Raw genomic sequence first — 23,242 nt, forward strand, 5'->3', positions numbered from 1 at the left:
GAGTTATCCGGGACTTCGCAAGTTTCGGACTTCGTTTAAAGTTCTACGTGTCGTACTGGCGACTACTGTAGACGTTTGAAAACCGTTAGAAAACCTACTAGAAGCAAACCTGGTGAAGCCGTCTTCTCGAGTGAGTGGTTTTCCGCTGGTTTTATCGCTTGTTTCGACCTACTAATGCACGACAGGAACGTAGCGAGGCGTTTGCAAGTCTACGAAGTTTCATTGATGAACTGCTCGTCGATGTACAGGAAAGGGCTCCGCATATGCACAAACAGCGGCAAAATCCTCCTTAGCAAGTCAGTTACGACAACCGTAAGAAATCGTCGTCTCAGCTTACGCGAAGCTTTTTGGTAGATACAGCATAGCACTGGTCACGATTTATTTACTCATTCGGCGTAAGTAAACATAGAGAGATAAAATAATAACGGGATATAAATACATAACAAAGCATTTTATCCGCGTGAATAAATGCTTAATTAATTAAATTCAAATGTAGTGTGGCAACGGCAATTGCCTTCTGCTCCTCTTCCTCACGCAACAGACGAGCAGAAATTGGAAATTCCTAAAATATTTTTATCGCAAATGCAACCACGTGGTCGTCCCAAATTGGGAAACAACGTAACCCTCATTTGCTTGTCTCTTAATAAAATCACGACGTCATTCATAAATTGGACATTCAATAACGAGACACTAGAACCGAACGGCAAACACCACGTCACTTCCGGTTGTGACTCGACGTCAGCACAGGCGTGCTCTTATTTAAAAATATTGTTATTGACTAAAAGTGACGTTGGGGAGTACGCGTGCAGCGTTTCCAATGAACGTCATTCTGAAGTCAGTCCCACGCTATATTTATCGTATTACGATGAAAGATACAGTAAGAGAAAGCGTGGGCGTGTCTAAAGAGACCCTAACGGTTTTCCCTCTGTGTTTTTAGGAATCATGTCCCTTAGTGATGATCTTATTGATTGGGGTATTGAGACGATTTTTAGTGAACGTTTTTGGTTGGGCGTTTCGTTGATTGTTTTGATGGGCGTTCAGTTTAGCGTTTTCTTTACCATGATTCGGTGTTTTTTTGTTCAGTAAATACCGTAGGTTATTGCGATTATTGTACGGGATCTTGATGACGTTGATAACGCGCGCTAACGATTTGATGGCGACGTCTCGACGAGAAAATACGCTCGAAAAACGGCCGAAATCGTCGTCTAATCGAAGTCGTTGGATGTCAAGATTATTTACATGCAGGTGAGCATTCGCGAGCGCGTCGAAAAGCGGCGGAAAACGCTCGGGCGGAAGATGGGGCCCCCTTTCTCGTCCCCCATGTTCGATTCGCGTCGCGTACGATGGCTTCGAAGCTTTACGAGTTGCAATCGAAACGTTTTGAGCCGATAGCGACTCGTTTTGGCTCGAAAAACTGCTCAAGACCGATTTTCGATGCGAGCCGATCCCCTTTCTCTTGTCCCTAGGAACGCGTATATCCTCGCAAATCAAGCGATTGCGCTTTATTAGGTCGTATACGGCGACGTGGCGGTGAATACTCAATAGGGGCCCCCATTTGGGACGCATCGTCCCACCATCGTCTCCAATCTGAATCATCAGTGAGCGTCAAAAGAAAACGGCTCCTGCCGTCGGACAAGCTAAATGAAAGAAGTACGATATCGCGATTTTTAACTAAGGGGTTCCCTTTCCAAGCTCTTCGAGCCTTTCTGCAAAACGCGCAGACATCTAATAAGAACTAATATAGTTCACCGTTGAAAATGGCCCCAAAATCATGAACTATAGTTCACAGTTGAAATTGACCTCAAAATCATGAACTAAAGTTGAAAATGGCCCCAAAACCATGAACTATAATTCACAGTGACTCTAAAATCATGAACTATAGTTCAACGTTGAAAATGGTCCCAAAATCTTGAACTATAGTTCACAGTTCGAATTGACCTCAAAAAATCATGAACTATAGTTCACAGTTCGAATTGACCTCAAAAAATCATGAACTATAGTTCACAGTTGAAAATGGCCCATGGTTCGAAGTCTTGTTTAGGTATGAAGCTGTGCGGCAAAACTGGTGGCAAGGTTCAGGAGCCACTCGGTCAACTTGAGATCGCAGGCAGCGGACTAATGCAAAGATCTGATGTCAACTAACTGCTTGGATGAATTGTAGATGGATGAAAGTCCTTGTGAAGAAGACAGACTATTATATATAGAGTAGTTTCTTTGAGTAGGCAATGAAGTAGTTAGCGTGTAGGTGTGTTTGAAATATATGTATGAAAGAAAGCCTTGTTGTCTTCTTCACCACAAGTACTGTACGAACACCTGACTACTCCTAACTACTGCTTTAGCTGCGCCCACGTAGTCTTTCTAAAGTCCCGGATTAGTTGACCACCGCCCACATTTTCTCATTTTCTGGAAATGTGGGCGGTGGTCAACTAATCCGGGACTTTATACGGGTACCTTAAGGTTTTAAATGCCCGGATTAGTTGACCACCGCCCACATTTTCAGAAAATGGCAAAATGTGGGCGGTGGTCAACTAATCCGGGACTTTAGAAAGACTTATATATACGTGGACACAGCTTATCTATGGGCGCAGCTAAAGCTGTAGTCAGATGTACCAGTTTGTGGTGAAGAAGAGAACAAGGCTTTCTTTCATACATTTATTTCATACACGCCTACGCGCTAACTACTTCACTGACTGCCTACTAAAGTAAACTACTGATTCTAATATAGTCTTTCTCTCCCCTCAAAGACTTTCATCCATCGGCCTGCAATTGATCGAAGCAGTTAGTCATCGTCGCATTTGCCCAGCCGGTGAGCCTGCGCCTGTGAGCTCCTGAACCTTGCCACTCCACACAACTTCACACCTAAACAAGATTTTTGGAACCGTGCATAGAGATCACGGTTTTTCAAGCGTGAAGTATAGTTCATGGTTTGGGGGTCATTTTTTTTCAACCACAAACTAATGTATCGCCTTCAAATTGTCTCTTCTCTAGCAGATCATGGTTGAAAAAAAATGCATGAACTTTACCGGATGTATATGGGAAATAGTAATCGACTCGCGGCGACAAAAAAATTAAATTCTTCGCCGCGAAAGATTTATTCAATTTCCCTTTAGACTGTATGCGAACAGGAAAGACAGTAGAAACTGTGAAGATTGGGTACCATCACGAGAGACAAAGCGATTTCCCAATGGGGCCCCCCCCTATTCACTACCACGTCGACGTGCAGGATCGAAGAAGCGGCCGTCGGTTTTTTGAACGGAGCTATCCGTTCGTCGCGGCGAAGACGTGCGCAGAGAAGGCTAGGCGGCCAACTGTTACGCAATAGGGCCGTTTTCGCGTCGTTTTCGACTCGAAACGCTTCGAAAACGCTTTGAAGTGCTTCGGGAACGCTCGATCGGATCACGGATTTGAACGCGAAGCAGGCGAGGACGAGAAAGGGGCCCCTTTTCCCGCTCGAGCGTTTTTCGCCGCTCTTCGAACGCAAATACGAATGCTCACCTGTCTCCGAAGAAAATCGACGTCACATCTCTTCGGCTAGTCGAGAATTTAAGCCGTTTTCGGAGCTGTCGCCTCTTCGAATTTTTGAGCGCAGCATCGCTAGCGCGCGTTCTCTCTAAAGTAAAATCCCGTACGTATGTATACTCAGAGCCTAAGTTATTTATACCTGTGAGCCCTTCTGAAGCGTCGCTACAGCAATCAACCTAAATACGCAAATATCCATCGGGTCAAAGACTACCAACGAAAGTCTCACCTTTCGCCCTCTCCACATAAGCACACGCACAAATAAATAAATAAATAAATAAACAAACACAAATAGGTGTTAACCTAAGAAGTATCATATTCATGTGTGAAATGAAACAGCAATAGAACAGATTGCCACACATACATCCACAACCACCTATAACTAGAGATCACCTTCAAAAAAATCCGACCCCCCCTCCTTAGTTATCCTTCTTATTTTTTCCCTTCCGTCGATGACGACTCTGCTCCTTTCCCTCCTTCGCTACGGCGCTCGCACTATTCTCCTCGCTTTCCTTATCCGCCCCGTTTGGGGACCCCTTTTTGGTCGGAGGTGGAGGCGGAGCCATCGTGGGCTTTCGACCAACAAAACAATCGGCCAGACATACAATCATCTATTAGTGGAATAAGTCTCAGAGAGATAAATGACATTGGGATTTATCTCTGCTCACCGTTCCTATTAGAACGCCTATGATAATCGTTGCCAAGGCGAAAATTCCGTATGCACCCCAGTTGGGAATTCCATACGATTCGGTCAAAACGCGATGAACATCCTGTTTTAATAATTAATTAATTATTTATTTATTTTTTAAGTGACTCACTCTCAATGCCATGGAAACTTTGAAAGTAGTCCCAAGCAGAACCATACTACGGAGAAAAAGAGCAAGTCCTTTATATTGGGGGACAGTATACGGGATAAGTAATTAATTAATACGTTCGAGCCATATAAATTACCACACCCCACATACCAATGAATCAATTGAAACAGAAACTAAAAGAGCCAATACGTATGCGCACATGTTACAGCCACCCTCCATATATTAAAATCTGTCATGTGCTACTCCTTCAGCACAAAGACAGACACAGAATCTAAGCAGCGACTTTCCTCTCACTGTCTCTACAGAAGGACTCTAAAGAGACAAGAATGTAGCCTGAGAAACACTGTGGCCAAATGCCACTACAGCATGTCTATATATAACGAGAGTCCTAGGCCCTATGCAAACAGTGTCAGCTGCTGCCTTCCTAGCCATAGAGACACTACGCCAAAAAACGTCAGTACCGTGTCTATAGAGATAAGAATGTAGGCATAGAGACACTGCGCCAAATGTCACAGTACAGTACGCCTATACAAAAAAATAGACTCTATGCATAGAGACCTCAGAGACACTGTGCCAAAACGTCAGTACTCCATATAAGGAGAGTTCCCCACACGCCGATCGGTAGAACGTTACAGACATTACAGACATTGTTTAATCTTTATGCATGTGAACTCACAAGGGCGACGATGGGGCGCGCCACCACGCCACCGGTTCGACCGACTCCCACTTCTGTTCCTCGACGTACGACATCAGATCGTCCAGCGATCGATGTCCGTCGTAAATACGATAGACTTTGTTTTTAACGCTATATACATCATTGTGGCCGATTGATCCATTGATTATTTTAATCGATTTCCTTACTGATATATCGTCGGTAGAGCGGTGATGAGAAAACGACCGCTTAGACCTTTGAAAGAAAGAAAGAAAAAAAGATGACATTCTCATACGGGACTTTTCATGGAAACCTGATTCCACTGTAACGTCTACTTTTCCCACGCGAACGCCCGAGTCGCTCGCCCATTGACCGAATTCGTTCCATACGGGATCGAATTTTTTGCACGCGGGACACCAGGGAGCGAAACTAGAACGAAAAGAAAAGAGGACGAATTTTCGCCTAACGCGCGGCGAGAATGACCACGCCTTTCACGTGGTGCGGAAAAAACGCGATTTCGTTCGCTTTCGTTCGATAGGCGACTCGCGAGGGATGTCGAACGCCCTTTCGAAGTGTTTCGCTTACAATTCGAGCATCCATTCGCCTTCTTCGATGAGATGAGCGTTCTCTTCCGTTATCGCCTGAACGTGCGAGGTCGTCGCGGCGTCGTCCGTTCGCGCGACGATCGCGGCGCACGCGACGACGAGAAAAGCGACGCGAAACGCCGTCGTACGAGCCATGGTCGAAGTTCTTGTGTCGAGAAGCCGCATGCGCGCCGTATTTAGAATGGTCACGTGCCTCGAAAAAGCGTGGGCGTTCATTGCACTACCTGGCTCTGAACGCTTGACTCTTGACCTTTCGAGCATACTTCGCCGACCAACGCCCCTCATTTTCCCACCGCGTCATTAACGATGATACTCTAGATGTTAGTACTACGACTACACCAAACACGCTTCTTTATTTATTTATTTATTGTACCTTCCACTTGACCCCGCCCCCGAGCGAGAAGTGAAGAGAACGCGTCGTATTTTCAGGCGAACGAGTTTCGGGTAGAGGGGGCAATTTAACGATGGACGGCTTCGTACCGGAACCTCCGAGGCGGCGCCGCGTCGGAATCCCCTTAGTAACTAGAAACAAGGTAAAATACCGGTAATTTCATAATTCAATCAACGGCCGGCTTTCCCTAAACAACCCAATATGGAGCCCTAGAGTAGCGTTTACGACGTGCAGTTACAGAAAAAAATCTTTTTGGAATTTTTCGCGAATTTTTTCGTACCGATTTTATTCGTCATTTGCTTGCGTCGTCGCCCGGCGACGACGCCGAGAGTCGACGTCGACGGTCGATACTGCTTCGCAAAGCCGGCCCAAAACGGAAGCAGATGACGAACGACGATCGACTGGGCTTCGTCGAAGGCGACGAGATCTTTCGCCTGACGATTGGCGTGACGCGAGGGAAAGTACAATTGATTGTGAATTGTGTGGAGAAGACGTTGGGATAGATCGGACGGTATGTCGACCTTTAGGTAGGGAGAGAGGTCCTTAAATGCATATATGTATGTACGCATACTTGAAGCCATGGAGGACTTTGCGAGTCGAGAAAACAGTCGCCTAATACTTCGGCCTTGCGACGTATGAGCGACTTGTCGGCGAATCCGTGACATAGATACTATGTATGTGAGAGTCATCGTCCATCACAATTAATTATTAACCCTCTCTCTTACTTTAAATCTCTGTACTTCGATCCAAAAGAGGAGATCGTTCTCGGCCAACGGCACGCCGTCCGATTCGCCGTGTCTGTGCAGATAGGCGCGAAACGAGTCGATTCGTTCGGGCCAGACGCCGTCGTCTAGGCTCGCGAGAAGCGCCTCCAGTTCGCTCCGGTGCTCGGGAAGCGGAGTCGCTTTACCGGTCGTCTGTCGAATTAATAGCAGAGTCGATTGATTCCTACGCGTTCGCGCTTCGCTTCGTACCTGTTTGGGCTTTCGCCTTCGAATTTTCGTGTCGCATAGTATGGTTATAGCCGCTAGATCGTCGGTGTTGGGACATCGGGTTTCGGCTTCGTCCGGATGCAAAGTTTGCAGCATAGTCTAGAATAAAATTAATTAATTAATCCCCCTATATATGTACTCTCAACTTTTGTGCTCTCACCTGAAGAAAACCTTGAAACAAAATCTCGATTTCACCGTAGAGATGACTCTGAACGGAGAGAAGCGTATCGGACGGCGGACGATAATTGGACGCTTTCACGTTGACTTTCGTCCGAAGCAGAGCCGGCAAATCGATAGATCTAATAAAATATAAACAACGTTCCTTTTTTTCCCCCTCACATGCATTGACGTCACCTTCGAGACTTTTCGTAGAAATACGTTCTAAAGAAAAAAAAACGCTGCTTATATAATTAAAAATTAATTATCGATTTTACTTGTGCGCCGACGTCGCAAAACTCGCTCGACCCGTTTCCGACGACAATTTCTTGAACGACTGTATATCCATCCAGAGTAGAAGGCGATTGAGCGTCGCGTAGTCGCCGAGATCGCACAGATATTCCTTGAACGCAGAAACGACCCTAAGAAGAAGAAAGACCGATATTGATCTCTCGCTCGTTTCGTTTCCCGTTCCCCCCGCCTCCGACTTTTTATTCGCTACGACTTCGGCGAAGACGAGCTTTCGCGCTTCCGGCTGCGCCGAATCTTTCGGCGATGAAACGGCCGTCGAATTGTCTCGCGAAAATCGCTTCTTTCGTCGCCTTCGTCTTCCTTTCGACTTGAAACCGCTTCCCCACGACGGCACTCTACGAGCGAGAGAAATCATATTTTAGTTATTTATTAATTATTTAAATAATAAGCCTTTTACTTCAACTGAGCTGAACGGGGTACGCTCTCCGAGCTGGCTGACGGTGGCGGCTCAATTTTAGGCTTTGTTCGAGCTCTACGCATATTTTTTCCCTTGAAACTCTAACATTAATGGCTAGGGGGGGTCATACTTTATATAGGTGTCGTAGTCCTCCTTTAGATATTCTGACCATGGGTGCTTTAGCACTAATACGGCGTATCTCTAATAAAGAAATAACGCCTTACTCGTTTCCCTTTTTTTATCGAATTTGTTTTACTGTACTTCTATTGGTCGAAATGCTTTGACGGATATCGCTCCCTTCGATTCGTCTAGTTCTTTCTTTAGCGATTTTTTGACGTCATCGTCGACGCCAATCGGACGTTCAGCGTCTAGATAGAGTTCTATGATTTCCATTTTTCTTGTCTATGACGTACCATCAGACACGTAGGTGTACCAGAGTGACCAGCCGATTTTTGAGCTAATAAATCTCACGTAAGACGATCGAGAGTTGCGCTTAAAAGCGGCCACACAAGAATGCCAAAAAGCGAGAACATTCCCCAATAGAGTCTCATCCTTTCTACTTCAGCAATCATCACATCAATGTATATAAAAGACAGAGATTATTACCTTTCGAGATAAGCAGCAAAGGGCCCTCCAGCGTTCCCATCTTCAGTCATTCCAGAAACGAAGTCAGAATACGTGGGTCTATAGAGACGAAATAGAGACCAAAAAATAAGAGTCCATTATATCCTCACCTGTCGTCCACATATCCTATTCGAGCCGACCGAATTCTCTGCGAAAGCGGCGACAATTCCTCGCCGAGATCGACGCCGAGAGTCGTCTCGGGAAACGACGCCGGCAGCGAACGCGACGTCAAATCGGAATCGTCGTAGAGACGAGCAAAATTGCCAGGCAATTGCGAGCCGCCCGCCTCGCGATGGAGCACGTAGCGCGGACACCAGTACGAGCGCAGGCGAAGAAGAAGTCGTCGTTGAACGCTCTTTAGGGGATCGATGCCGGGGTCCTCTTGCATCAGAGGACTGCAGAGCCAACGACGAGCCCGCGAGCCCAACAACGACGCGCCGTACGTATCAAACAAATACCTTAGGAAAAAATTATTATTATTATTATTATTATATATTTTTCTTACCTCATGATTTTTCCTACGTTGCTTTCCTTTCGCGCTTTCATCGACTCGACGTCGAGCCACATGTCCATCATTTGACGACCGACGCTTCCGATCAAGAACTCGCCGAACCCGTCGACGCCGTCGCTCGATCCGACGACCTCTCGACGAATTTCGTCGTACGTCTTTCGACGTCGACTCTCCAAATCGCGAACGTCCGCCTCCGTCTTCGCGTCGTCGTCAACGTCGACGTCATCGATGCTCACGTCATCGTCGTCGTCGTCGTCGTCGTCGTAATTATCGATCGAATCGTCGACGTCGAAATATGACGTCATCGCGTCGACGACGTCGCTTTCGAGAAAAGGACGAAAACGAGCGCCCGGTTCGGCGGTCATGCTCCGACACGAGAATCGAGCCGAGTACGGTTTGGATTTGGGCGCCGAAGCGGAAACGCTTCGGCCCGGGAACGACTTTCGAGGCGACGACGAAGGGGGAGGAGCGACGAACGGCTCTTCCTCTTCGAATATCAGACATCGGCAAAGTTTGTATTTGCAATAGATGAGCGATCTTGGATATTGACTAAGTATTTTGACGTCGTTACGAGTCGGGTTTTTTTTTTACCTGGCGAAGTAAGGCAGTCTTTCTTCTTCGGCCCACGAAGCGATTCGTCGTCGACGATCGTCCGCCGAGTCGTCGTCGTCGACGGCGGACGCTTCGGCTTCCGTCAATTCGATGCATTGCGATTTGGAGTCGTAATGCATCGATTTGAGAAAGACCTTTAATTAAATTAAATAATCCATGATCGACGAGCGTTACAGTGGGAAGAAAGGCCGCGTCGCTCATATCTAACTTACGGAACTGCCTACGGGCTTACCGGCAATCCTAAATAGAAATTGAAGAAGTCCGCCGCTATTGGATCGGCTATCCATTCGTCGAAGTTCGTCGCATCGTCGAAGACGATTCCTTTATAAAAACAAATCGAGGGTTCTCCCCGCGGAGCCCACGCGCCCGCGCGCGGACGTCGTCTCTTCACCGTGCACGTGGCGATCGAGAGCGCTCAATCGAACCGCACCGAAAGCCGTACTACAAACGCGCTCCATTTCGCATCGCAACGTCGACGTGTTCACACAATCAAAACACAATGCGTTGCCGGGGACGACGAGAACCGCCCCGCGCGCGAAGACCACGCCACATGCCAACAACGAACCAAAAAAAAAGACACTACGTAGACAAAAAAAAAACCGAGAAAAAAACCCCATCAATCAGAAAAAAAAAAACGTACGTGATGTCACTTTTTTCGGCTAAATAGGCTGCGCCGTTTCTCCTTCTTATGCTCCTTGGGATCGTGCTCGCTTCCGCCGCCGAAGGACGCCGATCTCGACGGCGATTGGAGCGGAGTCGTTTCGGCGCTGCCCGTCGGCTGAGCGGCTTCGCCGGGAGGCGACTGCGGACGATCTTCGACGGGCGTTTCCGTCGCCGCCGACGCCGCCGCCGCCGACGACGAACCTTGATCGATTGCTTTGATCCAGTTTCTCATGGAATCCTATATTGGAGAAAATGTTACCAATACGATAATAACCAAGGGCATGTATCTGGTGATCGTTTCTTCTATGTTATTCTGGTTTAAGGCTCCTACAGCTGACTAAGGGATCCCCCTCAATATAAAGATGTGCGTGCGGTCTCCCGAATCTCTCTCTGTGTACCTGATTTTTCGCTTGGAAGAGCCATTCGCCGCCTGTGCTCGTTCTAATAGAAAAAAAAAAGACGAAGAGTCGAGATTATGCTCTGCACGTCAAAGTGACGCGTCTTCTTACTTCAAACGAAAGCAGAACTTTCGTTTCGTGTAGTCGATCGCTTCCTTGACGTCGCCGTTATGAAGCGATATCGAGCTCGAAGGATTGTGCTATATAAGAAAAAAAGATAAAAAAAAAGAGAAAGAGGGGACGATAAGTCCGTACGTGCGACGAGGCCTCGCGTTCGTCTTTGAAACACAGCAGAGCGCCGTCTCTCAGAACAACAAAGAACGAGCGCCACGAGCTAAGGAACAAAATATATTCAAAAGCTCGTCCAACTCCATTTACATACCGATTGTGCGACTTCTTTCCAGTCGCTTCCATTTCGTGTTTCCTATGCAATAGCCCACTAACCGAAGCTAAGAGAGGGAAAAAACCGAAATTATTCTAATCCATGAAAAAAGGTGTGCACCGTACCTTCGGCAGCTCCCTCCGCTCCGCCGGCGCCCGCAGCACTTCCCGCGCCCTCGGACAACTAAAAACGCCCCAACTAAAAAAAAAACCCCGAAACCAAAGCGTCTCTCCCCGCGTACCGGCGACACGGACTTATCCGACGATCCAGCCACGTCGACGTCCGCGCTAAAACTCACGTGCTTACGCGCGTTCTTCGCCGCCCCGGCGACGGGAGCCCCAGTCGGGGACGCGGTTCTCTCCTCGTCAGACAGCGGTGACGTCGCCACCTGCGATGACGGCGGCGGCGGCGGCGACACGGACGTCGGCGACGCCGACGACTCGCCTTCGGAGGCGGCCGAAGCGCTTCTCGCCAAACCAGCGGCGTTTTTCTTCTTGGCGCGCGCCGTCAAGGCGAGCAGAACGATGGATCCCTTTCCGTCGGGATCGCCGCCGATGACGAGTTCGCGTATCGATTCGACGGGAATGCGATGCGGAAAGCGACCGATGTCGTCGCCGTTCACCTGCGCGCGAAATTCCGCGTCGTCGACGACGATTTTCAATTCGAAGTCTTCGCCGCGAGCGAACGGGAATCGATCGACCCGGATGTCGGCGGCGTCGTCATCCGGGGACGCGCCGCCGGAGAGAACGACGACGCGATCGGCGAAGACGGGCATGAATTGATAGGCGATGCGAGTCGCGCTCTCTTGGAGTCGAATCCAGAAGCGCGTCGAGTCTTCGGGACAATGGGCTTTGATTGTGATCGTTGTGACCGGTTGGAGTTTGAAGTCTTGGACGAAAGGCATTTTGGCGGACGATTGAATGACCTGGGGGAAAAAAATCAATATTAATTAATTAGTCCAAGGAATTAATAGCTTATGTCGCAGGGCTCTAAGTAAGCAAACCATTTCTATTTCTGGATCTGGAAGAAGGAAAATGGGATGCGTGCGAGGAAGAAGAAAACGGAAACCGCTTCGTTAGCGAGGTGACTACGTAAACAAACAACACTCCACTGGTGCCTCCCGCGAGGAAGAGTAAAGAGGAACGAGGCCCCAGGCTTGATCTAACAAAGGAAGGCGTACGAGCGTATTACAGGATCCAGGGGTACAAAAGACGACGATTATTTCCGAGAGGAAATAGAAGAAACCAATAAAAACAATTCCTCTGGAAAGGCGAGAAGACATATCTACTGGTCCTCTGCTCTGTTGTCCATTCTATGAGCTGTCGTACCACGCTCTTAATGACAGACATGCTGCTGCTTCCGTGCGAACAGTCAGTTCGCTTCAGCGCAATCAAACTGTGTCGGGAAACGAGCGGGCGACCGCCGCGCTGGAGCGCGCACCGATTCGGCAACGACGCGTACAACATGGGACCCGATGCGATTGTGGAACCGAGTGGGTAGGACTTGACGGATACAATACGCGCACGCGGAACAAGAACTCCAAAACCTTTGTTTGTCTTACGCGACAGCCGCCCCGCCCAGGAAGAGGGACCCCACGATAAATGTACGTCTCGGTTTTTAGGCCGACTATTTCTCTCTTTCGTTCTATCTATCTTAGAGAAATTATCTCTTACCCGACGGCCTTCTTTCTTTGGCTTGTGTTCCACTTCCAGAGCGTTCGATACTTCCGCTGTGGTCTCCACTTTCGACGTCACCACCTTCGAAGTTCCACCACCTGACCAGAAAGTTCATTATCAAGGAAACGATGTCATGTAGACCAACTCTTACCCTTTTTCAACGCCATGTGAGCTTCGGCTTCCGATCGAATATCCCTCGGCCCGTCCTCCTAAACAAAAACAAAGTCACAATATCTGACGTCATAATAATAATTATTTAAAAAAAACGAACCCTATCCAACGGTATCTCGCGCGAGAGAGCACGCTCTATTTCCTCGCTCATCTCCAAGCCGCTACTTCGCTCCGACGAGACGTCCGAGTGGACGATCATGCTGGCGCGCGTCGAGGGGCCCTCCTCTTCGGCGCCGCTCGGCGGCGTCGCTTCGGTTCTCGGCGCCGTCGTCGCCGCGGCGACTTGTTCGACTTTGCGTTGGACTTTCGGCGACGAGCGCGCTTCTCTTTCGATTCGTTCGATTTCCTGCACGATGTAACCCTGGGCGACGGGCTGACGATTGGACAGCTGGCCCGTGCCGGTCGTCGAGAGAACGACGGGCGACTGGAGAGAATTTTGACGCTGTTCGAACTGGAAGAAAACGAAGGTGAGAAAAGATCCCTCACGTTCATATATAATACCTCCGTGATTTTCTTCAGTAGTCCAAATCGCTCTTCTTGCGCTTCCAGCGATTTGACGAAGTCTTCGTGCTTCTTCAGAAAACCGTCGACTTCGTCGGCTGTCTCCTAAGAGGAGAGAGAAGACGAAATCGTCATCGTTTCGACTTGGAGCGCGTTCGTCGTACCCCGACGTCTTCCATGAGGAAATACTGCTCGACGCTGTTCAGCCATCGATCGGCCATGTGAGCGTCTCTCGCGAAAACGTGCACTTCCAAAACTAGATAAAAAAAATAATTAAACAAGGCGATGCCGTCTTCCCCCCTTTCACGGAGACGTACAGAGACGGAGTTCGACTTCGCGCCCAGTCCAGTCGTTCCACAGCTCGTCGCGCTGAGTGGAAAGCAATCCCAATTTGGCTTTGATCTAGAAGAGAGAATATCAGCGTATATGAAAGGGACGCTCTGAAGAGAACGTATGTGGGGAAACAGAGGGGCCCTCACTAGACTCCTCGTCTTTCTCTCTACCTCTTTCGCCGCGTAGTGACCGCGCGCCACCAAATCCAATCCGAACTTCTCGATCGCTTCAAAATCCGACTGTCGCATCTCGATCTCCGCTCGACGATTCAAATGCTCGGCAATCGACGCGTCGGCGCCGGCGACGTCGCGCGTCGGCTCGTCGGCGAAGATGCGCATTCGCATGTCGGCCGTCCAGAAGAGAAGCACCTTGACGGCGGCGAGAAATTTCTGCAGGTCGTCGGACGCTTTGAGTTGACGCTTTCGCGCCGCCGTCTTCTCTTGGAGAACTTCCCACGCGCGTTCGACGTCCTCCTGTCGATCGGCGATCGTTTTCTCGTCGGGATGAGCGGAGAGAAGGCGGGCCGCCTCTTTGGATAAATTAGTCAGCTGAGAGAGAGAGAGATTACATATATTGATCCTAATAAACTATCTAAGATTCTTACTTGAGATTCGATTGCGTCCAGATCGCGTTCAAAGTTCTCGTGGTTGCGTAGCAACGTTTCGACGCTGGCGACGTCGCGTCCGAGATCGTCTGGCATTGCAGTGGATTTTTCCTGAATTATATATATATATATATATATTTTTGACGTGACTCTCCGGGGATGCTAATTAGGGTCATACCTGAATCTGAGATTTGACGTCATCCACGTCGCGATAAAAGCGTTTGATCTCAAACGCCGATCCAAGAGACTTGAAAAAAAAGAGCCATGATTATGAAAATTGATATATTACTTAGTACCACATACTTTTCTTCGTTTCTCTATGAGATCTAGAAGGCGATCCCAAAGGCCTTTGACGTGCGCTTGCCACTCCTGTATGGTCGCCTTTTCCGAGTGACCCGATTCGATGAGAGAATCGGCGAGCCCGTTAACGACGTTGAGGCGCTCCGTGCCGCTGGCATTCGTACTGCGAGCGAACTCGGTGAACTTCTCCTGAATCATCTGCAAAAGAAACGCATAAGAGATAAAATTAAAATTATTTCTTTTTTTCTTTCTTACTTCGCAGTGTTCAAAATCCTGGCCAAGTTCTTTCGACTGGGCGACGCTCTCCTTTTCTCCAGCCCACACTTCAAACTCTTCCACCTAAAGAAAGAAAGAAAGTCATCTCTCTCCTTCCCCTCTCCCTAGTGGACTCACCTCTCGATTGAGCTGAAACAACTTATAGCTCTCGTCCAAATTCAATCCGCGCTTCTCGGCCAACGCCTTCAGCGCCGCGTACAGAGCGTCCAAGTTCTCCTGAGCGCGTTTGACCGCTTCCGTGTCGAAGCTCGCCGCGTCGCCCAGACCAATCAGCGCGTTCGCTCGCTCGCCCAACGCGACGACCGTCTTCTCGTAGGCGTCAACCGCCGCGTGAAGAACGCGATGTTTTTTGAGAAGAGCCAGAGCGCTGGCGTCGTCCTGATTAATAAAATAAATTATTGAATTATGTGATTTTTTTAAGGGACGGAGAATATTTCGCCTCTTTACCTTTCCTCTATTGTCGTCCATCATATAAAGCTCCTGTTCGCTCATCCAGGCTTCGGCTTCAGAAACATCGAGGAAATACTAAATAACAATAGAACCGTTTTCAATATATCAGACCATGCGTATTTATTTTATTTACTTGTTGGGCGGACGCCGAATCTTCTAGGCGATTTTTTCTCACGGTGAGCGCCTTCTCCAACTCCTCCCACTTGCCCTGTATCTCGCGATTGCGTTCGTCGATTCTCGGCGCCGATTCGTTGCCGTCTTCGATGAGACGATCGGCCGTTTCGCAGACGGCTTTCATAATCGGTTCGTGGGCTTGAACTTCAGAGAAGAGAGCCTTCAGAAAGGAGAGAAAAATAACGTCTTGGCATTGAGACAAAAAGTGAGTGACTAATACCTGATTCTTTCGCTGGAGCCTTTGCACACTCAACGCATCGTTACCGTAGTCTTCCGACTTGGCAAGAGCCATTCTCTCGTCTATCCACGCCTAAAACACAAAAACAATAAATATATATTATTATTATTATCATTATTGTCTTACCAATTCTTCGTCGACGTCTCTGTTATACTGAAACCACTTCTTAGCGTCGTCCAAGCGATTTCTCCTCTTCTCCAGCGGCTCCCCCAGTCCAGCATAGGCCGTCTCCAGCGCGCCGAGTCTCTCCTCCAGAGCGGGCGCGTCGAAGTGCCCGCTCTCGACCAGCGCCGTCGTCTCCCGACTCAATTTCTCGATCACCGGCTTCTGCGCGCTCACCTCCGCCTCGACCATCTGATGCTTCTTCACGAGATGATTCACGCTCGCAATGTCCTTCCCCGTGTCGTCGAGACCGACCGCCGTCTCGACGTCGTCGAGCCACGAGGCGAAATCGTCGCAGGCGCGAACGAATTCGCCCTGGTCGTTCGCCTGACGAAGTTTCGCGTCCTTGTCGGACGATCGTTGGCGCAGGGTCGTCCAGTGGGATTGGAGGTCGTCGAGACGACGACGAATCGCCGGCGCCGAGTCGGGTTGAGCTTCGGCCAAAGCAGAACCCGTCTAAAGAGAGAAAAAAGAATATATAATAATATATATTATTTTCTTTTTTCTTTACTTCGGCTATTGCGTCGAGACGTGGTTTGTTTGCTTCGAGTTCCGCTTCGAAGGCCTCGTGCTTCTTCAGTTTCTGTATCATGTTCGACGGATCGCGGTACGTTTCGGCGGCGGCGACCGCCTGCTTCTCGCTGATCCAATCGTCCAGTTCGTCGGCGTCGCGGTGAAATTGAAGGAGAGCCAACGACGCTTCGAGATCCGCTTTTCGCTTCGAAGCCTTGTCGCGATTCGCTTGGCGTCTAGGGAAGGAGGAGAAAAAAAGAGACAGATGAGGAAAGACGTTCAGCTTCTCCTTAGTAGATGTACGCATACCCAACGTACGTCAAATGGGCGAGAGAGAAATTAAAAGGGGCCCCATAACACGTTGATTTCATAAGAAGAAGGGATAGAGAGAGTGCTTACGCGGAGGATTTTTAGCAAGGAGACGAGTCTATGACAGAGTAAGCAATAGAGACTACAGCCTCTCTGATACCAATGACGCCCTAAAAGGGGGCTCACTAAAAGCATTCCAGGGGGGATAGAGATAGCAAAAGAGACAGTGACGAGTCTCTAACATAAAACGCAATAGAGACCAGTCAGTATCCTAGGGAGAGACCCCACATACAACTACAAGGAAATATCAGAGCCTAACAAAAGGGCAATGTAACTAACTCCCTGCATACAAGCTAAAGAGACAGTGGACGAGTCTCTAACATAGTACGCAATAGAGACTAGACCCCAGAGCCTAACAACTCCCTGCACACAGGCTACCATACCTTTCGCTGATTCCATTCGCCATCTTCTCCGCTTCATCCTTCGCATAGTGCTCGTCGTCGATGAGCGACTTTCCGGCCATGACGAGCACGTTGACGCTCTCGTCGTGCACGACCATCTTCTCCTCGAACGCCTCGTGTTTCTTCAAAAGCGCCTCGGCCTCGTCCAACGTCTCGGCGACGCCCGACTCGCTCAGAAACGTCTCCTCTTCGCCGAGCAGCACGTCGACGTGCTCCGCGTCGCGTTTGAACGTCTGATAGGTGAGACACTGGACGAGCAACTCCTGTCGACTCTCCCAAGCGTCCCACAGCGCCGTCCAATCCGTCTCCACGTCGTCGAGACGACGTTTCGCCTCCGTTTGAAGATCGTCGGCGGGCGGATCCGTTATGATTTTGCGTCCGGTCGCGACGATTTTGTCGTACGTCGGACGATACGTGTTCATTTCGGCGTGCAATTCCTTGTGCTGTTTCAGCTGCTCTTCGGCTTGCGAGACGCTCGGGGGAAGTTCGTCGGACGAGGCGCGCACTTGAGCGTCGCTCATCCTTTAATTTAAGAAGAAAAAAACTTAGTCTGAGTAGTACTGCTTATGAGAAAAAATCTCAGATAGCGTCGCTCATGAATCATTAGGGAGTGGTGACCATGTCTCTCATACGCTTATGGGTATATCATTTATCTTATTAGCTTAGTTCTACTTGAGGGAGAGACGCTCTAGAGCTATCTGTGAGCTTACCATGCTTGAAATGCCACGAGATCTTGAAGGTAGACCTGCAAGTTGCCCGATTCGCCCAGTTGAGCGCGTCGATTGCTCATCTGATCGTTCAAGTCTTTCCACACGCGATTCAGCTCGCTCGTGCGACCGTGAATCGCGTCCGCCGCTTCCGGATGCTCGGCGGCTAGACTCTCGGCGTCTTTATCCAACGTAGCGACCTAAAGTCCCCCACACACTCAATCAATATATAATTTATTTAATCCGAATATTTTTGTGACCTTGTCTGCAAGTGCGAGGAGATCGCGTTCGATCGCCTGCAATTGTCTCTGCTCTTTGAGCACGGCGTCGAGATCTTTTCCCTCAGCGTCGCCGCACGCCTCCAAGAGCACGGCCTTCTCGTTGATCCACTTAATCGTCTCGTCAACGGTGTGGTAGAACTCCTGGAGGCCGGACGCCGCCGCCGCTTCGGCCTTTCGCTTCTGAAGCAAATCGAGAAACTCGAACCACCTAAGGGGAAAGAGACAGAAAAAAAGTAGGGTTATTAATAAGGAACGTTAATCAACTATTGCACTCCCAGTATGCTCTCAACTCCTGGCTCCTATCTCTCATATACTCCCCCCTCTCTCACCTTGATTTAAGCTCGTCTCTCCTCGCCTCGATCTCCTCACTATCCTTATGCCCCGCTTCGACCAACTTCTTCGCCTGAGCGCTGACGCGATCCACCTGCGATTCCCCGCTGGCTCGCACGTCCAACTCGAGCGCGCTGAGCCGCTGTCGAAGCCGCTCCGCCTCCTCGACGTCCTGCCCCGTCTCCAACGACAAGACCATGGCCCGCTTGTCGGCGATCCACGACTCGACGAGCTCCGCTTCGCGAAGGAACTCGTGCCGCTCCAAGGCGCCGTTCAGCTCGCGTCGTCGCATTTCGCTCGCGTCGATCAGCGTCCCGTATTGCTCGGCGATCGTCGGCTCCATCGACGAAACGGATTCGGATTTGTCTTCGGGCGCGAGCTGGGCGAATTGGAGTTGGAGAGCCGTTATGACTTTTTCGTAATTGAGAAGGTCCTCCTCGACGGCGGCGTGTTTTTTCATGAGCGCTTGCGTGCTGTACTCGTCGCGTCCGTAGTCGGCGTTGCGCACGACGTGTTCCATCATCGCGAGCCACTGCATCGTCTCCTGGGCATCGGCAATGTATTGATACCTTGGGGGGGGGGGGGGGAAGAGAAAGTACAAATTTCTAATAAACGTAAATACTTATTCTTATTATCTTCTTACATGATTCGATGCTGTTCGAGGCGACGACGTTTCGCCGCCGCCGACTGTCGAAATTTCGCCCAATTTCGCTCGATATTCGTCACGCGCGGTTTGATGATCGTCGACGCCGTGTACAAGTCGGAGAGCAGCATCGCGTTGCCCGATTCGACGATCGTCGCGATGCGACCCTCGTGTCCGTTCATCTCGGCTTCAAGCGCCTAAATTAAATATATAATTATTTTTTAATTAATTAATTAAATATTGGGTATTTTTACCTGTTGTTTTCTTTCCATGTGTTGAACTCCCGTCATGTCGTGAACGTGACCCTCCTGTTCGAGTATCTGCTCCTGCTCCTTCATCCACGCCTCCTCTTCGTCCGCGTCGCGACTGAACTGCTGGACGCGAAGCGAGTCCTCGAGACGTCGTCGTCGCACCGAGGCGAACTCCTGCAACTCGGCGTACGAGTTGGACAACTCTTCCTGGCGCTCCGCTATCAGAGCGGGATCGACGCGATAGCCTAGAGAGAAGGAGAGGAAAAAAGGGAACGTCAGATCTAATGAGGCGCATAAATGAGATAAAGAAGGGAGCCGCGTTCGTAGTACAGTACCAACTACTGGCTGCTCTATTGAAAGGCATATCTAGTTTTGGAACATAGAGGTGCATCGTGCATTTGTCGTTTAGGTCTGTGCGTCAAGCGCGCCTGTGCGTACAGCATCAATAACTAGGCAACGTCGAGAGAAAGGGAGCCTCACTCTAGTATCAACTAAGACTTTAAGAATCATTGGAAAGGGTGCCGTCATCTCTTCTACGTCGTACGGTCCTTAGTAGTCATTTGCAAGGGTGCCGCCTTCTATATTTATGCCCTACGGCCCCCTAATATGTACGTCCCCTTCTTACTTTCATCTCCTGCCTCTGCCATCATATCGGCGTGTTTCTGAGCGCCGCTAATGAGCGCAGTCACGCGATCGGCGAGCGGCGCGACGTCCGATTCGACGAGACTGTGCTTCTGGAGAAGATCCTCGACGCCAGCCAAGTGCTTCCCATAGTCGTCCGACAGTAAGCCGATTTTCATCTCGTCCATATAGTCAATCAAGTCGAGCATCTCTTGAAAGACTTTCCGTAGGCCCATCGACATTTCGAGACGACGACGCTGGGACGTGAGCAAGGCGAGAAGCTGTTGCCACAGTTCGTCAATCGTCGTCGTTTGACGTTGAATTCTTTCGATGTCGTGGTAACGCTCGTTGCCGAGTTCGAGCGCGAATTCCGTCAAAGCGGTGATTCGCTCCTCGTAAGCCTAACGTGTCAAAAAAAATTAATAAATATTTATTATTATATATTTTGACGTTACCTTTATATCGGTTTCGATTGCTTCGTGTTTCTTGATCGACGCTTCGACGGCGGCGACGTCGTCGCCGAGAGTATCGGAGGCGACGAGACGCTGATTCTCTCGCAGCCACGTGTCGCGCATCGACGCCTTTTTGTCGAATTTCGCCGCCAGCTGTTCCAGCTTCTGCTGACGCATCAACTCCTGACGCAAGGCGAGCTCGCGTTGATGCTCTGCGCCCTCGAGACGATCCCAAGCCTAGAGAAGGAAGAGCTGTATAGGGATTGGTTATAAGTTCGGATATACTTACCTTGGTGATTTCTGAGACCATTCTTCCCTCTGGAGGAACGTAGACTTGCTGATTGTTGGCGCGAAGTTTCGTCTGGAGATCGAAGAGCATCACTTCCAAATTTCCCATCTCGACGAACCTCCACACAAAAACATAATAAATATAAATTAGAGATTAGGGGCCCAGCTCTCTAATTAATTAAATAATTAGGACTTTGACGACGTACTTTGGCGGCTTTTCCTTCGTTCGATATTGATTGAACTGAGCCATGGCGCTCTGCATTCCGACGAGAGAGTTGGGAAAGGAACGGTCTTCTAAATCCTTCGTCTTTTGCTCGATCCACGCGAGAAGTTCAGAAGCGAAGCGCTCGTAGTCGAGCATCAGTTGATCGTTGTCCATCACTTGACCAATGACCTGGTGGTAAACGCACGTCAAATTAATAATAATAATAATTAATCGCGCATTTACCTTTGCAATTCGTCTTCCGCCCACGCCCTCCGATTTCATTTTGGAGAAGTAGTGATAGTAGGTAACAACGTACGTCATGATGGACTTTTCGTCGGGAAAATCGACGTCGACGTCTGAGGAGAGAGAGAGAAGACGAAATAATAGAGAACGGTCAATGATTATATGGAATCTCGCACCCTCGGCGTCGAGCAACTGAAAGAGTCCGAGATCTCTTTCGGCGACGACGAAGGCGTTGTTCAGATTGGGCTTGTGCTCTTCCTTGCGCAGCGCTTCGTAGCGAATCAAATCCGGCCTTCACCAGAGACCAAGACACGTCACATATATAATATTAGATAGAGACTTTGTCTATATGTCACCTGTGCTTGTGGATGAGTGCGTTGAAGGCGAGCCCGTCTCTCCAGCTAGTCGTGAAATTGGTGATGTGGACGTCACGATAGCTAGCACAATGACGATTAATTAATTAATTAATCTATTAAATCAAGATTATTATTTATATACCCAGCTGTCTTTCTCTGACACCAAAGCAGCAATGCGTCCTTAGCCGATCTTTTCGCAGCCGACTCCGATTCAGCTCCGGCTGCCTCTTCCACGGCAATGTCTTGAATCTATAAAATCAATAGTTAACTACACGTGTTACATAATAATAATAATTTTTTTTCTCTTCGCACCTGAAATCTCAATATGATCGTCCATATCAAGCCGAGAGTCAATCTCGCGTTGCTATCGACGATATCGTGCGGTCCCATGTTCTCCAAATGGACGTCCTTCGTCTTGAGAAACGACAGCGCTTTTCCATTGTTCTCCAGCTTGTGAATGCGCATGTTGCCTCGCGCCGGTTTAGGCTAATTAAATAATTAATTATTATTGATTTTTTAATTATTATTGATTTTTTCGCGCGTACGAGTCGTTCTCCCGATAGGACTTCGAGCAATTTGATGAGCATTTTTCCGTCGCGCAAATCGGTGTAGAGATCTTCGATGCGGCACGTGATCTTCGCCAAGTGCGAATTGACCCACTTAGTGAACGTCTTCTTTTGAACCAACTGTCGCTCGTCTAGAAGTGAAACACGCGCGCGCGCTAATACTCGCAAAATTGCGCGTTTTCGACGTCGAACGAACGCCGATTCGTCGAAATTTGCGCGTTTAAATCGATAAAAGCTCATAAGTGTCGCGAAAAAGAACGCTATTCGAGCGCGTGCTTAGAATTCCCGCCCGTTCGCCGAACCCGCCCCCCTTTTCCTAGAATGCTTCAAATGCGATTTTCTCGTCGGCTAGAAGCTCGCGCTTTGGCGCGTTTATGCTCCTTTCGTGTCGTGCAACTGCATTCTATACCTGCGAGAACTTTGATTCGCTGCGTTTCGAAGAGGTGAGATCGCGAGTCACGCGACGACATCGTTCGCTCGCCCGACATTTCGAGTCGGGGTAGCGGGCCTCAAAGACACGAACGACGAACCGGAAACAAGAAAAAAACTTTCGAGTTCCTCCCAGCTGTCGAATGTTGGAGGATTCGACTCGATACGCATGCGCGGACCCTTGGGCGGTTTTTTGTCCCGTGCAGTGAGTCCGACCCTTGGCGTTACTAAAAAGGAAAAGCATCCGAGCTGAAGTCCAGTTGTTTAGAAGTAGATTTGGTTTAAAATTTTAAATAATGAATTTGGAGTCGTTTTTCCTGCGTGCACGTGAGCACTTACGTCAAAATTATGACAAGTTAGGCTTCGAAGAAAGGCGAGGGTTTCTAATCATAAATGTCATGCATTTTTCCTGCCACGTGAGCTTTCCTCACCTCCTCCCTCACGCGCGAGGTCCCCTACTGTTTACCCTAGCTGCAATGTGAGAGTTTCGGGCTCGTGTCGACGTCGACTCGTCCACGCGAACTAATTCGAGATAGGACCGCGCTAATATTGACGCAGAGCGTGCGGGTCCTTTCACTTACAGATGGCAGCTACCCACGACGCGCCTGCAGCGAATTCCACTTGGCCCGAACCCGCCCGAAAACGTCGTCCGGAGCCGAAGGACACGTGGAGC

General features: G+C 49.2%; 3 protein-coding genes and 2 long non-coding RNA genes across 7 annotated transcripts; 2 read left to right on the top strand and 3 right to left on the bottom strand.

Annotated features, from left to right (window-relative positions):
• Window positions 1-10: 10 nt before the first annotated feature.
• On the top strand, window positions 11-1,111 carry LOC136198868 (uncharacterized). Its single transcript, XR_010672907.1, has 5 exons — window positions 11-130; window positions 186-296; window positions 355-395; window positions 497-877; window positions 938-1,111. It is a non-coding gene; the product is annotated as an uncharacterized lncRNA (long non-coding RNA).
• A 41-nt stretch (window positions 1,112-1,152) lies between these two features.
• On the top strand, window positions 1,153-2,274 carry LOC136198847 (uncharacterized). The gene is made up of 2 exons (XR_010672884.1): window positions 1,153-1,650; window positions 2,042-2,274. It is a non-coding gene; the product is annotated as an uncharacterized lncRNA (long non-coding RNA).
• A 364-nt stretch (window positions 2,275-2,638) lies between these two features.
• LOC136199196 (thioredoxin-related transmembrane protein 1-like) lies at window positions 2,639-5,861 on the bottom strand. Of its 2 annotated transcripts, XM_065989352.1 has the most exons (10): window positions 5,572-5,861; window positions 5,300-5,415; window positions 5,196-5,241; window positions 5,011-5,139; window positions 4,338-4,383; window positions 4,188-4,289; window positions 3,749-4,130; window positions 3,662-3,698; window positions 3,496-3,610; window positions 2,639-2,859 (listed from the first exon to the last, which is right to left on the bottom strand). In XM_065989352.1, exons 1-7 carry the CDS (start codon window positions 5,850-5,852, stop codon window positions 3,939-3,941), a joined length of 912 nt encoding a protein of 303 aa, XP_065845424.1. In that variant the 5' UTR covers window positions 5,853-5,861; the 3' UTR covers window positions 2,639-2,859; window positions 3,496-3,610; window positions 3,662-3,698; window positions 3,749-3,938. The 2 variants fall into 2 exon arrangements, with proteins under 2 accessions (XP_065845424.1, XP_065845423.1); XM_065989351.1 differs by having other exon boundaries at window positions 3,662-4,130.
• On the bottom strand, window positions 5,756-10,203 carry LOC136199193 (regulator of G-protein signaling 22-like). Of its 2 annotated transcripts, none has more exons than XM_065989347.1 (20): window positions 9,978-10,203; window positions 9,819-9,907; window positions 9,566-9,720; window positions 8,969-9,511; window positions 8,574-8,921; window positions 8,446-8,523; window positions 8,253-8,395; window positions 8,101-8,207; window positions 7,970-8,040; window positions 7,840-7,914; window positions 7,619-7,777; window positions 7,409-7,552; window positions 7,329-7,355; window positions 7,135-7,273; window positions 6,957-7,073; window positions 6,708-6,899; window positions 6,554-6,652; window positions 6,263-6,503; window positions 5,965-6,113; window positions 5,756-5,905 (listed from the first exon to the last, which is right to left on the bottom strand). In XM_065989347.1, exons 1-20 carry the CDS (start codon window positions 10,201-10,203, stop codon window positions 5,873-5,875), a joined length of 3,135 nt encoding a protein of 1,044 aa, XP_065845419.1. In that variant the 3' UTR covers window positions 5,756-5,872. The 2 variants fall into 2 exon arrangements, with proteins under 2 accessions (XP_065845419.1, XP_065845418.1); XM_065989346.1 differs by having other exon boundaries at window positions 8,253-8,398.
• LOC136199192 (spectrin beta chain-like) lies at window positions 10,039-22,731 on the bottom strand. Its single transcript, XM_065989345.1, has 41 exons — window positions 22,550-22,731; window positions 22,120-22,271; window positions 21,887-22,060; window positions 21,717-21,823; window positions 21,575-21,655; window positions 21,395-21,510; window positions 21,219-21,331; window positions 20,977-21,164; window positions 20,772-20,889; window positions 20,486-20,719; window positions 20,035-20,431; window positions 19,413-19,654; window positions 19,159-19,355; window positions 18,515-19,084; window positions 18,165-18,393; window positions 17,908-18,104; window positions 17,180-17,719; window positions 16,426-16,663; window positions 15,879-16,370; window positions 15,735-15,824; window positions 15,474-15,674; window positions 15,338-15,415; window positions 15,008-15,268; window positions 14,870-14,953; window positions 14,618-14,812; window positions 14,493-14,561; window positions 14,315-14,425; window positions 13,881-14,258; window positions 13,695-13,779; window positions 13,542-13,633; window positions 13,378-13,482; window positions 12,977-13,327; window positions 12,857-12,914; window positions 12,703-12,803; window positions 11,271-11,954; window positions 11,155-11,212; window positions 11,030-11,096; window positions 10,903-10,981; window positions 10,759-10,847; window positions 10,648-10,690; window positions 10,039-10,487 (listed from the first exon to the last, which is right to left on the bottom strand). Exons 1-41 carry the CDS (start codon window positions 22,626-22,628, stop codon window positions 10,233-10,235), a joined length of 7,998 nt encoding a protein of 2,665 aa, XP_065845417.1. The 5' UTR covers window positions 22,629-22,731; the 3' UTR covers window positions 10,039-10,232.
• Between the last annotated feature and the right edge of the window lie 511 nt (window positions 22,732-23,242).

Source organism: Oscarella lobularis, chromosome 20, assembly GCF_947507565.1.
Source record: "Oscarella lobularis chromosome 20, ooOscLobu1.1, whole genome shotgun sequence".
Taxonomy (NCBI): domain Eukaryota; kingdom Metazoa; phylum Porifera; class Homoscleromorpha; order Homosclerophorida; family Oscarellidae; genus Oscarella; species Oscarella lobularis.